General features: G+C 43.1%; 1 protein-coding gene and 1 long non-coding RNA gene across 2 annotated transcripts in view; both read right to left on the reverse strand.

Annotated features, from left to right (window-relative positions):
- IGDCC4 (immunoglobulin superfamily DCC subclass member 4) overlaps positions 1–236 on the reverse strand; it is a 35,129-nt gene extending 34,893 nt beyond the window's left edge. The window contains exon 1 of the mRNA XM_079125635.1: positions 109–236. Coding sequence (XP_078981761.1) covers positions 109–178 — 70 coding nt within the window. The 5' untranslated portion in view covers positions 179–236. The remainder of the gene's footprint in view (positions 1–108) is intronic.
- Positions 237–4,521: 4,285 nt separating this feature from the next.
- Positions 4,522–10,353, reverse strand: LOC306653002. The gene is made up of 3 exons (XR_013761604.1): positions 9,871–10,353; positions 9,547–9,695; positions 4,522–4,594 (listed from the first exon to the last, which is right to left on the reverse strand). It is a non-coding gene; the product is annotated as an uncharacterized lncRNA (long non-coding RNA).
- Positions 10,354–17,112: the final 6,759 nt, after the last annotated feature.

The following is a 17,112-nucleotide window of genomic DNA, read 5'->3' on the forward strand; positions in this document are numbered from 1 at the left end:
CACTCGGACCGGGGACGCACGCCAGCCCCGCAGCCCGGCGCAGCCCAGGGCGCGGGCGCACCGACACACCGCAGCCACTCCCGCCACTGCCGCGGCGCCCGCCCTTACCGCGCGCGGCCAGCAGGCAGAAGGTCAGCGCGATGAGCCCGCGGCCGCGGCCAGCGTCCCCCCGCGCCATGGGGCCGGGTCGGGCCGCCGCCGCCGCCTCCCGGCGCCTCGGCCGCCGCCGCGGGGGGAGGGCGCGCCGGGCGTCAGTGGCCCGGGGAGGCGCGGCGCCGCGGGCGGGGGCGCGGCCTCGGGGGCCCGGGCCCGAGCGGGGGCCGGGGCCGCTGCCGCCTCGCCCGCCCCTCCATCGCCATCTTGGGCGAGCGGCCCGGGCGGGGGCGCCTAGCGAGTGCGGCCGCCGGAACCCCACTGGGACCCTGCGCTGCGCGGGGTCTCTGTCCTGGCAAGGGCTGCGCTCCGGTGCCTCGCCTCCTTCGTGTCTCCTCGGGCCCCTGAGGGGCCGCTTGTTTTGGGGTCTGTTTATCTCTTAGTCTCCCCGTCACTCCGTCTCCCGGTCTCTGCCTCCGTGTCTCCATTTCTTTTCCCTAACACTGCCTCAGGGGCTCCTTCATCTCTATTCCAGGCTCCATGGAGGCAGATGCAAGACCTTGGTCTCAGTCTAGATGGCCCTCTTTTGCCACCCAACCTCTGTCCCTTCCAGCTCAGGTCCTGGCCTGAATCCTGGTTCACTTCTTCACATGCTGCATCAACAGACCCACTGAGGACAGTACTATATTCAGACCTCACCTCAACCCTGGGAGGAACAAGAAAGATTTGTTTACTCCCATTTTACGCACCGTGAAACTGAGGTTTAGGGATGTGAAGCGACTTGCTGAAGAACAGGAGGGCAGGGAACAGCAGATGTAGGACCTGAGCCTTGGTGATCCGAGTCCAGGAGGTCATCTCCTCTCCCTTACTTTGTATCTATTGTCCAGCACTTATTGAACTGCTTTTCTCCCATTCTTCAACTGTACTTTCTCTAAACGACATACCCAGATTGGTTACCTCAGTATCCCACAGATGGTTCTTGTTCTAGAACTAGGGATTCAGTTGTCAGGCAGGGTGGAGAGAGGAGTACAGATTAAATGACCTATTTAAGGTCCCTCCCAACATGAAGATGCCAGTTCTTCCATTCCCTGTGTCTCTCAGTGTTCCGTGACTTACAGCCATTTTGTCTCTGTACCCATCTGTTGTCAGTTAACCCCTATTATGCCTGTACTTTGCAGATCTAAAAGAACCTGGCATTTATTCATTCACTGACAGGCCTCATTTTTTCTGGACTCAGCAGCATTTGACTTGGTGGATCGCTCCCCCTTCCTTTAAACGTTTGCTTTCTTAGTGATCTCATCTGGTCCTCTAGGCTCTGAAGAGCATCTTTATGCTGGTGATGCTCAAATATATACCTCCAGCCTGGACCATTTCCTCAGAACCCCAGATTTGGGTATCCAGCTACTTGGTCATAGTTCCTTCCATTCATTCTCTTTTACATCCTGATCTTCCCATCAATCCTACTCTTCCCGTAGTGTGTGTGGTCTGGGGACGTTAAGACAGAGGAAGAAGGCTTCACAGAACTGTTGATTGTTGTGGATGTTTGACTGGGTTTTGACAACCTAAGGAGACAGAACTGACAGGGAAGGCAGAAGAAGCACCCTCTGTAGACACCCTGTGCTGTGAGAGCACAGGAAGAGTTCCAGGAGGCAGATCCAATCTTTGGCTCCACAGAGACTCATGGAGCTATCATGGGTCAGGCCCTGCTCTGGGCCCTGGGAGCACACTGATAAGTAAGAGGGCTCGAGCCTGAATGGCACTTAGGCTAGTGAGGGAGACAGACAAGTAGGCAATGGGTACCGGGAGGCTGAGCACTCAGGCGGGACTTGGGGAGAAGCAGGCAAGGGTTTCCAAGGAAACCCTAAGTAGAATATAGGAGCTGTGCACTGGGCAGGAGGGCAGGGGCAAGAGATAAAGCCAGGGAGGCCGACCAGATGGGCAGGCCTTGTATGTCCTCCAGAAAACAGTTGATGATTTAACTGTGAACTGAATGTCACCATAGGAAGAGAGAATCCCACAAGCCATGCAATTAATTTCATACATCAGCACTTGGTTGGGGGTGTAGCTCAGTGGTAGAGTGTATGCTTAGCATGTACAAGGGTCTAGGTTCAATCTCCAGCACCAAGAAAAAAGCAAACTTTCCCCCTTCATCAGTAGGCTGTTGGGGGAAGACAATGTGGGTGTAAGATGAGGGGAGTGTGTGACAGGCTCAGGCCAGTGGGATCAGTACAAAGAATAAGAGCCATGGTTCTTGGCCTGCATCTGTTGCAGGCTTACTGTGTGACCTTAGGCAACTTCCATTCTCTTGCTGGGCTTTGAGAAAATTGAGAGGGCTGGGTATGATGTACATTTCTAACCAGAGGATCCAAAAAGTTCACATTGTTAAAAGTGAATATGGCACCTGATTTCTTTCTTTTCTTTTCTTTTTAAATAAATATATATATATATTTTTTTTCAGTTGTAGATGGACACAATACCTTTGTTTTGTTTGTTTAGTCATATTTGTGTGTGTGTGTGTGTGGTGTTGGGGATCAAACCCAGTGTCTCACGTGGGCAAGGCAAGCACTCTACCGCTGAGCCACAACCCCAGCCCCTGACTTATTTCTTTAATCAATCATTCAAATATTCTACTGTTTTCCATTTTCAAATGGTGCCATGGAAAGCCTCCAAGTGAGTGTGGCATGTACCTGGGTAGAGATCAGGGAAAGATTGCAGAACATGCCTGGGTGAACACCATTAGCCACTACCATAGCTTTTTTTTTTTTTTTTTAATCATTCAACAGTTAAATTTTTGTCAATCTTAATTACATATTGTTTAATGTATAGCCATGTTGGATCATGAGAAGAACATGATATGAGGTACGAGGAGCACTGAGCGGTAAACTGTAAGAATCTGATGCTGAGGAGAAAATGGTAATTTTGCAAATTTGCCTCAGGCTGATCCTCATCAGAAGAGAATGTTACAGTTTTTTTTTTTTTTTCAGTACCACTGAATTACCTATTAATTCAGTCTATTAATTTATTCTTTGCTTATTTATTTCAGTACTACGGATTGAAATGAGGGGTGCTTTACCACTGAGTTATATCCCCCGTCCTTTTTTATTCGGAAGCAGTGTCCACTAAGCTGCCCAGGCAGCTTGCAATCTTCCTGCCTCAGGCTCCTGAGTCGCTGGGATTATAGGCATGTGCCGATGTCTGGCATGTTATAATCTTCTAATCAAATGTCTTCAATCAGGGGACTGCAGCTGTAGCTCAGTGGTAGAGCATTCCTCTAGCATGTGTGAGGCACTGGGTTCGATCCTCAGCATCACATAAAAATAAATAAATAAAATAAAGGTATTGTGGTCCATCTACCACTAAAAAAAAAATTAGAAAATAAGTCATCAGAGGGGGCAGGGGGAAGGAAAGATGGTGAAGTATGACAAACATCATTACCCTATGTATGATTACACGAATGGTGTGACTGTACATCGTGTACAATCAGAGAAATGAAAAGTTGTACTCTATTTGTGTACAAGGAATCAAAATGCATTCTGTTGTCATGTGTGACAAAATAGAACAAAGAATTAAAAAAAAATAAGCCATCAGGGACTGGGGTTGTGTATGGTGGTAGAGTGCTTGCCTAGCATGTGTGAGGTACTGGATTCATTTCTCAATACCACATATAAATAAATAAAGGTCCATCAACAACTAAAATATTTTTTTAAATTTTGATTCATTGTACACAAATGGGGTACAACTTTCAAAGTGTTTCTCTGGTTGTATATGAAGTAGAGTCACACCATTTGTGTAATCATACATGTACATAGGGTAATGATGTTTGTCTCATTCGATTATCTTTCCTTCCCTCCACCCCCTCCCCACCCCTCATTTTCCTCTATACAATCCATCCTTCCTCCATTCTTGCCTCCCCCCCATTATGTATCATCATCCACTTATCAGAAAAATCATTCAGGCTTTGTTTTTTTTGGGGATTGGCTTATTTCACTTAGCCTGATATTCTCCAACTCCATCCATTTACCTATAAATGCCATAATTTTATTCTTCTTTATGGCTGAGTAATATTCCATTGTGTATATATACCACAGTTTCTTTATCCATTCATCAGTTGAAGGGCACCTAGGTTGGTTCCACAATCTAGCTATTGTGAATTGAGCTGCTATGAACGTTGATGTGGCTGCATCACTGTAATATGCTGATTTTAAGTCCTTTGGGTATAAACCGAGGAGTGGGATAGCTGGGTCAAATGGTGGGTTCATTCCAAGTTTTCTGAGGAATCTCCATACTGCTTTCCTGAGTGGTTATACCAATTTGCAACCCCACCAGCAATGTATAAGTGTGCCTTTCCCCCCACATCTTCGCCAATACCTATTGTTGCTTGTATTCTTGATAATAGACAAAGACTGATGACTTAAAAAATAAGTCATCAGTCAGGCTGGGGTGTGGCTCAGGGGTAGAGCACTTGTCTAGCATGTGCAAGGCCCTGGGTTCCATCCCAGAACTGGGAAAAAAAAAAAAAAAAAAAAAAAAAAAAAGGAGGAAAGAAAGAAGGAAAAAGGTCATTATTTTCTGTAAGCAGAGTGGCATGTGCCTTAGCTTCAGCTATTCAGGAGGCTGAGTCAGGAGAAGAACCAGGAGTTTTGAGGCCAGCCTGGGCAATGTATTAAGAACCCAGCTTAAAAAAAGATGAGCTGGGCCACTGGGTCGGGTGTGGTGGTGCCCACCTGTAATCCTAGCAGCTGGGGAGGTTGAGGCAGGAAGACCACAAGTTCAAAATCAACCTCAGCAATGTAGCGAGGCCCTAAGCAACTTAGTGAGACCCTGTCTCAAGATAAAATATAAAAGGGACTTGGAATATGGCTCAATGGTCAGGTGCCCACGGATTCGATACCTGGTACCAAAAAACTGAGAGAGAGAGAGAGAGAATGAATGAATCTCTTATTCACCTTGGCAGAATATGGCCTCAGTTCCCTGACACTCTTCCCTTCAAGAAGTAGAGTCGAATTGACCTCCCTTTGATGTAGGCTGACCTTAGTGACTTATTTTTAAAGAACAGTGTGTGCTGGGAGTGGTCCTTCGTGGTTTTTGAGGATCATCATAAAAGGGGATGAAGCTCCTGCCTCGTGCTCTCAGGGACCAGCACCTTTGGCCCTCTGAGCCACCACATAAGAAGTTCAGCCACCTTACAGCCACCATGCTCAAGAAACCTTGTGGGGAGGTCCCATGGAGATAGCCATGTCAGCTGTCCCCATCCCCCGTGGTTTGAATCTGTCCTGCCCAGAAGCCAAACATGTAAGTAAGGAGGGCCTCACCAGTGCTGCAGCCCCAGTCACTGTGTGACTGCAGCCACAAAGCCAACCCAGGCTCAGCTAATCCCCAACCTGTGAGGGATAGCAATGATAAAAAGTGACTGCTGTAGTTTTGCACTAAATGTGGGTGGTTCGTTATGTAGTAACACAAGCAGAGCAGTTGATGAAATCTTTATGGGCTGGATTCACTGTTAGAACTAGGAAGATAAACGATAATTATCTTCACCTTTTACATGCAAAACTATCTTTCACACTCTCAGACCCTCTGAGCCAATGGTTGGGTCTCATCTCACCCTGGGATTCCTTTCCATACCTTTTTCATTAAGTCACTTTGTGAAATTATGAGATTTAAAAATTTTCTCCTTTGTGCTTTTCCAAACTATCTGCATTAAATACATACTAATATTAATACATACATTGAATTTTGTAAGCAGAAATAGTACATAAAACTTAGAGAAAAATACATGCAGGCTTCGGTTTTGAATGATAAGGTTCTGGAGAGAGTGTTGATACACAAAGATGTGAACATACTTAATATTACTGAACTGTACACTTAAAGATGGCTAAAGTGGGAAGTTATATATATGATATATATATGTATGTATATTTATATATGATATATATGTATGTATGTGTATATATATGTATGTGTGTATACACACACACACACACACACACACACACACACACACACACACACATCCCCCAGGGGCGCTTAACCTCTGAGCCACATCCCCAGCCCTTTTTTGTATTTTATTTAGAGACAGGATCTCCCTGAGTTGCTTAGGATCTCACTAAGTTGCTGAGGCTGGCTTTGAACTCGAGATCTTCCTGTCTCAGCCTTCCAAGCTACTAGGATTACAGTATGTATATGTATTTTACCACAATTAAAAAATACATACAATCACTTAAAACTCAAATCTGCATTGATCTGTCTATACCACTCAATAGGCACTAGATTATTTGTCAAAGTGATTTTGTCCTTTGTGTAATTCCTGTTTAGTGTTGCATCTCAGACAATACTGGAAGGTCCTTGGGAACAGAAAATGGAATTCCACAGGTGGGCATACCCACAGTACATGCATAAACCAATGCCTGGAAATCAGAGCACATTTTCCTGAATAATCAACATACCAAACAATGGCTATGCTCAGACTAGCCACTCAAAACCTACTTAGCTCATTAAATATCCAAAATCTTATATATTAGCAATGGAAATATACTACAGAAAAATACTAGGAATATTAGCAATTAAATGAAACAGATACATTGATTGGAACTCTAAAGAGTTTGGGCTTGAATCAGTAGTAAATATATAAATTAAAGAAAGATTTTTATTAACAAGGTAAAACAAAGGCTGGGCACAGTGGTGCATGCCTATAATCTCAGCAATTTGAGAGGCTGAGGAAGGAGGATTGCAAGTTCAAGGCCAGACTGGGCAACTTAGGAGACCCTGCCTCAAATAAAAATGAAAAGGCCTGGGGGGTGTAGCTCAGTGTTAGAGTGCTCCTGAGTTCAATTTCCAGTAACACACACACACACACAGAGTTCAGTTTGTTCCATGGATTCATCTCCCAAAATACACTTACATGGTCATAATGGTGCAAGCATTGAATATTATCTAAGTAAAACTACACTAGGACTATACTGAAAGGGTGAGGAGTATGGGAAGTGTCGTGGGTGCTTGGTGGAAATGGGAGGGGGAAAAAACAAATTCTAATCTTTCATAGTAGGCTATCACTAGATAATGCATCAAAACCAAACAAGGTCAGAGTGACAATATGAACGTGATATTTAGAGATTCGTATAGAACTTGACTCTATCTGCCCATAGAACCATGATATTAAAACATTAAAAAAAATAGTTAAGAGATGACACAGGCCTCTACACTGCTCAGGCAGACGCCGTCTTGCCTCACACTGCCTGCCCCCTTCTGCTTTCCAGGCAGATACTGCTCCATTTGACCGGCTCCTGGCTCCATCTCGATTGTTCCCATCAATGCTTGCTCCTGCCTACTGCTCCAGCAAGCCTGGGATTCAGATGGCTCCTTTTTGGTCCCCCGTTAGGAGGCCCTGCATATCTAGCACAGCAGGATGAGTTCTGCTCTCCCTTGGGTCTCTGGACCCTCTGCCTGCAGCTAGACACACTGTGGCCACACGGGAGCACTGTCTTCGGCAGAACTGAAGGGTTGGTGACACTGGTCACCTTGTCCATTCCTTTGGAAGCTACATCCTCTCTGGCTGGAGACCTTGTGTCCTCCCACAGCTCCTGGAAGCCAGGTCCTCACCTGTACCTGTCCTACCCAGCAGCCCTTTCCCCATCAAAGCACTGCCTCTCAACCTGTTCCCTCTGGCTCAGACAAACTAAGCCCCCTGAGGTGAAGCAAGCAGAAGAACTGGGGGCAGGTGCACCCCCTTTAACTCCCCCCACTGCAAGGCCCTTCCCACCCCATCCCCTTCTGTATCTCTCCTTGTCTGTATGGAAAGTATTCTCTTTGCCTGGAATGACTTCCTCCCACCTGGGGAAACCTGACCTTTAATGCCTAATCCAAATACCACCTCCTTTGTTCAGCCTTCTCTGATCATCCTCTTTTCTACTACCCAGAGAACTAATGTTTGTGAGTACTATGTGTCAGACACCAGGAGCTTTGCTTGTGTTTTCTCATATCAAACTCATAGTAACTCTATGAATTAACCCTATGCTACAGAGGAGGCAGTTAAAGCACAGAGAGGTTAAGTCACTTGCCCAAGACCACACAGGATGGTAGGTTTTCTGGATCAATGCCCACACTCCTAACTGGGGTCCTGCTTTGCCTCCTGGGGGCTCACACAGCACTCAATATATCTCTCTTTGTACTGATCCTTTTGTTTACATGCCCATCTCTATTGAGCAAAGAAGGTGTCTGTCTTCTCTGACATTCCCCAGATACCTGGATCTCTCAGCATGAGCCAGGCTCATGACAGCTGCTCAATTTGTGTTGCTTGCTTATGGGTGAGTGAAACCAGAATTAACATTCCATTTTTCGCACTGTGACTGTGGGTAAGATATACAACCTCTCTGAGCTTAATTCCTTTCTCTGGAAAAGAAAAGGGGTGAATAATACTATGTCTAACTGACAACCCTATTGTGTTGTGAAGATCAAATTGAACAGGATGATGTGGTGAGAAAACCTCTCTAAGTGATTGGGCAGTTAGTATTCAGAGGGGATGTGTCACCTGCTCACAGGTCAAGCATGTTATCCCTACCAAAGGCCTGATGCTTGATGATACCTCCATTCAAAGCAAAATGTAATACAGGAAGGTCAGTGCCTGGGTCAGCAGGTGGGAAGCAGCTGAGGCCAAGGCCAAGTCCTGCACCCCCATGGGAGGCCTCTGTACCCACCCTTGTGCATGGCCCAGAACCTGCTGTTCTCCCAAGGTCCCTGAGGCTGAGTCATGTTCCTCTCCTCTGCCAGCATCTATCTTCTCCCAGGGATTGGGCCTGATAGCTCAGGTCCTGGAGAGCAGACTCTCCCACTGGCAGCCTTGGAGGGGTGGGGTTAGGTCAACAGCAGGAGTGCCAACTTCAACCTCATAAATCATTTCTCAAGCCCCATCCTATGCCAGGCCTACTCAGCACTCTGACTTCAGCAACTCTCTGAATGTACTAAAATCCCTGTTAGAGTCCAGGAAACCCAGTTAGGGAAGCAGAGGTTTTGCTCAAGATCAAAACTTTTGGATGTGAATTTAGTTCTATCAGGTTCCAAATTCCCTTCTCTTTCCCATCCTCCTTCTTCTCTCTTAGGCAAGTTCAGGAAAACTTTTATCCAAGACCCACCCACTACATGTTTTTTGAGCTCAGTCCCTGAAGGAACTCAGATTTCAGGCAAATACCATTATTTCTTTGATTCTAAGATTTTTTTTTTTTTTTTTTTTTTTTGGTGCTGGGGATTGAATCCGGGGCCTTGTGCATGTGAGGTAAGTGCTCTGAGCTATGTTCCAGCCCTTAATTTTCTTTTTCTCTTCCTTCTTAGACTGAGAATTGAACCCAGGGCCTAAAACATACTAGGCAAGTGCTTTACCACTGAGTTATACTCCCAGCCCAGTCTTGAGTTTGAAATACAAGTTTAAGGAAAAAATTAGCCAGGATATTTGTCCCTACTTACTTTCTGGAATCCCACCACTACCACCACCACCATCTTCATAGGAAAAACACCCTGCAGAAGTAGCCTAGTTATTCTAACATTCTTTTCCCAGGTGCAGTTCTTTGCAGGAACACTCTGGTCAAGATGGTTCTGGAAACCACAAAGATCTTCTGTAAAATGAAGTGTCCATGTTGGTTTAGTTAGTGAGAACGCGTATCGTTGCAGCTGCATCCCTAAGCATACACACAAACACTTCCAGGCAAGCACTCTACCACTAAACTACATCCCCAGCCCTTTTTATTTTTTTATTTTGAGACAGGGTCTTGCTAAATTGCACAGGCTGACCTTGAACTTGAGGTACTCCTAGCTCAGCCTTTCTGTAGCTGGGATTATAGGCATGTGCCACCATTCCTGGTTGTGTGGATTCTCTTTTATTCAACCAACATGACTATGGTGTAACCACTTTCCATCTTAGTCTTAACTTCTCATCTGTAAAGCAAAGCAATAGATCAGATGATTTCTAAGAAACAGTTTTCACTCTAACATTTTGTGAATAAGATTTCCATTACTCTATTTCAAAGACTCTCCACTCCAGTTGCACATTAGGATCACTTAGGAAGCTTATAGAAAAAAAAAATTAAAAGATACAGGACCCCTTCTATTTTGATATAATTGATCCTGAGAGGGACTCAGACATTAGTGTTTTTAAAAGTTCCCCGGGCAATTGTATTATCAACCAGGGTGGCAAAGCACTAACTACTCTTCCAAATCTAATGCCTCAATGGAGGATAAAGAATAAAAATTTCAAGGCCTGGGGTTGTGGCTCAGTGGTAGAGGCACAGGATTCAATTCTCAGCACCACATAAAATAAATAAAAACGTGATTGTGTCCATCTACAACTAAAAATATTTTTTTTTAAAAAGAATAAAAATTCCAATGATCTCTATCCTGTTCCACTGATCTGTATGTCCATTTTTATGCAAGTACCATGCTGTTTATTGTTACTGTGAGTCTGTAATATGTCTTGAAATCAGGTATAGTGATACCTCCAGCTTTGTTCTTTTTTTTTTTTTTTTTAATTTTTGGTTGTAGATGGACACCTTTATTTTTATTTACTTCTGTGGTACTGAGGATCGAACCCAGTGCCCCATGCATGTGAGGCAAGTGCTTTTTGATCAAAACTATTTTGACTATTCAGGGTTTCTCATGCTTCATATGACTTTTAGATTTATTCATTCTAGTTCTGTGAAGAATATCTTTTTTTTTTTTTTTTTTTTTGTATTGGGGACTGAACCCAGGGGCACTCTATCACTGAATTACATCCCAGCCCTCTTTATTTTGAGACAGGATCTTGCTAAGTTGCACAGGCTGACTTTGAACTTGGGATCCTCCTACCTCAGCTTCTAGAGTTCCTGGGGTTACAGGTGTGTGCCACCATGTCACACAATATTTTACTTTTTTATAGCTATTTTGAATGGGGTTGCTCTCACGATTTCTTTCTCAGCAATCTCATTGATGTTCAAAAATGCCACCGGGGTTGGTGTTGGAGCTCAATGGTAGAGCGCTTGCCTGATGTGTGGGGCACTGGGTTTGATCCCCAGCACCACATAAAAATAAATAAAGGTCCATTAACAACTAAAAAACTAAAATAAAAATGCTGCCAATTTTTGTAATGCTGATTTTATAACTTTCAATATTATGAATTTATCAGTTCTAATAATGTTTTGGTGGAGTCTCTAGGTTTTTCAATATGTAGTATCCTAACTGCAACTGGATAATTTGACTTGTTCTCTTCCTATTTGCATGCCTTTTCTTTCTCTTGCCTAATTGCTCTGGCTAAAACTTCTAGTACTATGTTGAATTAGAGTAGTCAGAGTGGACACCCTTGTCTTGCTCCGGATCTTACAGGAAGTGCTCTCAGCTTCTTCCCATTCAGTGATATTGCCCGTGGGGTTGTCATGCTGAGGTGTGATCTTTGTATACATAATTTGTTCAGGGATTTTGCCATGAAGGAACATAAGATTTTATCAAATTTATTTTTCTGCAACTATGGAGATGATCATATGATTTTGATCCTTCATTCTGTTGATGCAATGTAATACATTTATTGATTTGTGTATGAACTATCCTTGCATCCCTGTAAAAAATCCAACTTGATAATGGTGAATGATCTTTTTGATGTGTTGTTGGATTCTGTTTGCTAGTATTTTTTTCAGAATTTGTTCAGAACTCATGTTAATCAGGGATTTTTGTTTATAGTTTTTTTGTATGTGTGGGAACAGGAACAGAGTTCCCAGAAGTAAACCTAGATATCTACAGTGAATTGATTCTTGGCACAGGCACCAAAAAATACATCGGAGAAAGTACAGTCTCTTCAATAAATGGTGCTGGGAAAAATGGATATCCACATGCAGAGGACTGAATTCTGATCTCTTTTACCCTGTATAAAAACCAATTCAAAATGAATCAAAGACCAAAAACTAAGATTTGAAATTATGAAACTGCTAGAGGAAAAACTGAGAGAAGCAGTTCAAGATATTGGTATAGGTAATAACTTCTGGATATGACCCAAAAAGCACCAGAAACAAAAGCAAAAATAGATAAATAGAATTACATCAAACTAAAATGCTTCTGCACAGTAAAGGAAACAGTGAAGAAACAACTTACAAAATGGGAGAAAACATTTGCCAAGTATTCATTGGACGAAAGCTGAATATTAAGAATATCTAAGGAACTAAAAAAACTAAATGACATCAAAAACCTGAGTAATCCAAGTAAAAATCAGCAAATAGGGCTGGGGAGATAGCTCAGTTGGTAGAGTGCTTGCCTTGCAAGCTCAGGGCCCTGGGTTCAATCCCCAGCACTGGGGGAAAAAAAAAATTAGCAAATGACCTGAATAAGACTCTTCTCAAAAGAAGAAATACCAGCTGGGCACAGTGGTCCAGGCCAGAGACTCAGGAGGCTGAGACAGGAGGATTGCAAGTTCAAGGCCAGCCTCAGCAATTTAGTAAGACCCTGACTCAAAAATAAAAAAGGAGTGGTACAATACGCCCAAATTCAATCTCCAGAACTGCCCCCTCAAAAAAACAAAATGCCAACAAATACATGAAAATAATGCAAATCAAAACTACAGTGAGGGGCTGGAGCTGTGGCTCGGTGGTAGAGCACTTGCCTAGCACATGTGAGGCACTGGGTTCAATCCCCAGCACCACGTAAAAAATAAAATAAAAATAAAAAAAATAATAAAAAAAAAAAAAACTAGTGAGTTGTCACTTGTTAGAATGGCTATTATTAAAAAAATTGCTGGCAAGGGTGTGGAGAAAAAGGAAATATCACATACTGTTGATGGCAATGTAAATTAGTGTAACAATTAGGGGGAACAGTTGGAGGTTCCTTAAGAAGCTAAAAATAGGGGCTAGGGTTGTGGCTCAGTGGTAGAGCACTTGCTTGGCATGTGTGAGTCATTGGATTTGATCCTCAGCACCACATAAAAATAAATGAATAAAAGTCTATCAACATCTAAAAAAAAAAAAAGAAAAAAAAGAAACTAAACATAGCTACTATATGATCCCACTATTCCACTTCTGAATGTATATCCAAGGGAGTAAAATTACCATACTAAATAGGGTGTATAGCTAGTTTATTACCATACTAGTCACGATAGTTATGAAATCAGCTTAGGTGCCCAACAGATGAATGGATAAAGAAAAAAAGATACACACACACAGAAAATATTCTTCAGCTATAAAGGAGAATACTATGATTTGCAGCAAAATGGATGAAACCAGAGGTCATTAAGTGAAATAAGCCAGACACATACTGCATGTTCTCTCTCATATGTGGGACAGGGAGAAGAAAGTTGACCTGAATGTAGAATAGTGATTACTAGAGATTTCTAGAGATTATGGAGGGGAGAGGCAAATAGGTGGAGGTTGGATGTGATCAATACATGATGTATACATGTTTTGAAGTATCACTCTGAGCTCCATTAATATGTACAATTAATAGATGTTAGTAAAAAATAAAAGTTTAAGATGGGCCTAGCACACATGGCTATAACTGCAGCTACTTGAGAGGCTGAGGCAGGCGGATTTCCAGATCCAGGCCAGCCTGAGCAACTTAATGAGATCCTGTCTCAAAATAAAATGCAGGGGCTGGGCATATAGCTCAGTTAGTAGAGTGCCTGCCTTGCAAGCAGAAGGCCCTGGGTTCAATCCCCAGGACTGCAAAAAAAAAAAAAAAAAAAAAAAAAAAAAGCAAAGGACTGGAGAAGGAGCTCAGTGGTGGAACAGGGGGACAAGAGCCTTTTATCGTTGTGAAGCTGGTTGGCTCATTTTATTCTTCACTGGAACTATTACTGGACAGGAGACAAAGGCTTTCTCCATTTGCTGAGTTTCAATAAACTTTCCCATGTTGTAACTGGGATGAAGTATGGAGTTTATAACAACAGCTAGATTGAAGGGTGGAGAGGGAGAAAATCCTGTGGAAAGTTGTGCACCATTTTCATTGAGTATAAATATTATATATCAGTTATTAATCTTATCATCAATGCCAGTTTTAAAAAACTTGAATAGTTTCTTTGCATTCTTACAGTGACTTGTAGATGTGCTTAGGAATTTAGAATATCAGTCAGAAAACTCTAAATGGAGGTCAAATATATTTTATTTGGAAATTTTTTGGTATTCAAGTATCTAATAAGTGATTAAGTATCTGACTCTATACTATTCTTTGGTGAGAGTGAAACAAGCCTAAGAGTGCCTACATTGAGTTTGTAATCTAATTGGAGAAACAAAGCCAGTAGCAAACAATATGGTACAAAATTAAATGCTAAATTCGAGATAATCTCTGAGTTCTCTTACTGTGTGCCAGGAACCAAGTGCTTTCTGTGTATTAGTAATCTAATATGCACCACAGTCTATTAAGGAAGGTTCTGTTAGTATTCCCATTTCCCATCTAAGAACACCAAGGGTCAGAATATAATGTAAACATATCCAAGCCCATAAAACTATCAAGTCGCAGAGGCCAGGGTGAGGTCAGTTCCCAAGTCACTTCTCAGGCATGATTCCCATACAAGTGCTGCAGAAGTTGCAAGAGCAATCTGGTTCTGACTAAAAGCATGTTGTACAAGTGAAAGAGGAAATCTGCATGCTTTTGATAGAAAAGCCTAGGTACGCATTGAGGTATAGGCAAGTGAGGATGGTTCAGACGTCCCTGAATCCCTGGGTTCAAGTGATTCTCTGGCCTCAGCCTCCTGAGTAGCTGGGACTACAGGTGAATGCACCCTGCCTGCCTGATATAGGGTCTTGTATGTCAGGTAGAATTTGGATTGTATTAGGGACAGGAGCACCACCAGGAGTTGAGCAAGAGAGTTAAGAACTAGACTTAGCCAGGTGCAGTGGTATATACCTGTAATCCTAGCAGTGCCCCTGGGTTCAATCCCCAGTACCAAAAAAACGAAACCAAAACCAAAAAAAAACTAGTTTGCCTTTGTCCTGCAGGGTGTGCTTAGTGGGATGGGAGGTGAAATTGGTGTTAAGAGCTTGTTGAGAGCAAGGTCTGTGTCTTCTTCAGTTTTGTTTTCTCATGGCCCAACACAGGACTGACACATGTCTATTGCTAAAAATTTGCTGAATGAAAGTTGTGAAGTGCTTCTTTGAAGTTCCCTGGAACTCTGCTCTCATCCCCAACTCAGGCTAAGTAGAGTGCTGTTGTAGTTATCTAGCATGAGACCATGAGGCAGAGAGGGAACAGCAGCAACAGAAAGGAAGAGGAATGGACAGCTCAGACAATTAAGAGCAATGAACTGGCAGGACAACACATCTCTAAGTACCCAAGTGCACTACGGACTGTGGTTTTCATATGCACACTTAAGAATGCAGCTGAAACTATACACGTGCTCATTAACTAAGCCAACATGAACACTTCATTTTACAGAAGAGCTATGTGGTTTCCAGAACTATCTTGGTCAGAGGACTTTCCTACAAAGAACTGCACCTGTGAGGAGGATGTTAAAATAACTAGCCCACTTCTGCAGGGTGTTTTTCCTACGAAGATGGTGGTGCTAGGATTCCTTGAGACGAGTAGGGACAACTATCCTGGCTAATTGTTTTCCTAAACTTGTATTTCAAGAACTCAAGGCTGGGTTCACTGGTAAAGCACTTCCCTAATATTTGTGAGGCCTTTGGTTCGATTCCCAACATGGCCCCCGTCCCAAAGAACTCAAGTCTGGTAGACATTTTAGAGAGCATCTCTCAGGAAGGAGCACACAGCAAACTTGATCTTGGCACCTGTGTCAGAGCTGAAACATCTTCCAGAATGGTAGGGCCAGGAAAACAGATACATGGATAGCTGATGAATACTGAAGTCCTGGAATTCACCAAACTAAAACTATACTCTGGTTATGAGACACTCATACGGCAGTGTTTTAATTCTGCTTCCTTCAAAAGCACCAAGAGATCAATCACTGCCTCTCCATATCCATGAGTGGGTGAGGTCAGGCCAAAAGGAGGTCAAGAGGCTATAAGGCCACACTTGCTTTGATATGACCATGGAGTGAGCAATGCAGCCTACAGGCACTGGGAGTCTACATCCTCCATCAGTATGCAGGATGCATGTGGCTAGGCTGAAAGTTGATTTCTGATTAGCAATAAATCCAGGCTGAATTAATGATACCACAGTAATCTATAAAAATTTCTCAACCATTGTGCCACCCAAGGATTATATGTATGCTGATACTAATCTCTGTAGAGATGGGGTGGGCCTGGCCAGTAACTTCAGGCTGAAGAAGTCTCATTATCCTCAGTTTATCCTAGAGTGTCGCACATTATTTTTTTGTGTATGTGTCACGAGGTGAAAAGGTAGGGAAATGCTGATCTGTAGCATTATCTTATTTGAAGATTTATTCTCAGTAATTTTTATACACAAAATAAAAGTTTAAGACTCAAAAACAGTCATAGTTCTTAACTTTTTTTTTGGATCATTATCCCTTTGTAAATCTGATAAAGCCAAAGATCTCTCTAGAATAACACACCACTATTTGTTCATGCAATATGTTACATACAACTTCAGAAAGTTAAAGAATTCAGATTGAGTCTGTTGGGAAAGATTCAGACAAATCCAAATTTACTTATTTTAGAGGAGTGCATCTGCTCCCTGCCCTTTCTCCAATTCAGCTCCAAAAAACCAGAATTGTCAAATAAATCTGAAAAAATATCACACTGAATTCCCTCAAAATTTCCTTGACAGCATGTAGAAATCACTACCAACCCCAAATGGCATTCCCAAGAAAACCCAAGTGCTCAAGGGGATTGGTAATCACTGGTTCCAAGTACCACCTACCCTGGCAGCATGAGCTGCTGGCTGTCAGAACCATGAGTGGTTCTCTGCACAACTCCCAGGGGCTGGGATGCACCCTGGCTAGTGTCTACATTAAGTCCCCATGTGATCCTTCACCCGAAGCCTCCTTTCCCCTCTGCGTGCCCATGACCTCCTTTATTAGTGTTCATCACTCCACAGTTGTGACTAATCAAAACTAGGCTGTACAAATGGGAAAGTGGGGTGTGGTGGGGGAAGGAACATTTAAATCAA

This window comes from Sciurus vulgaris (genome assembly GCF_902686455.1).
Source record: "Sciurus vulgaris genome assembly, chromosome: 2".
In the NCBI taxonomy this organism is placed as follows: Eukaryota; Metazoa; Chordata; class Mammalia; order Rodentia; family Sciuridae; genus Sciurus; species Sciurus vulgaris.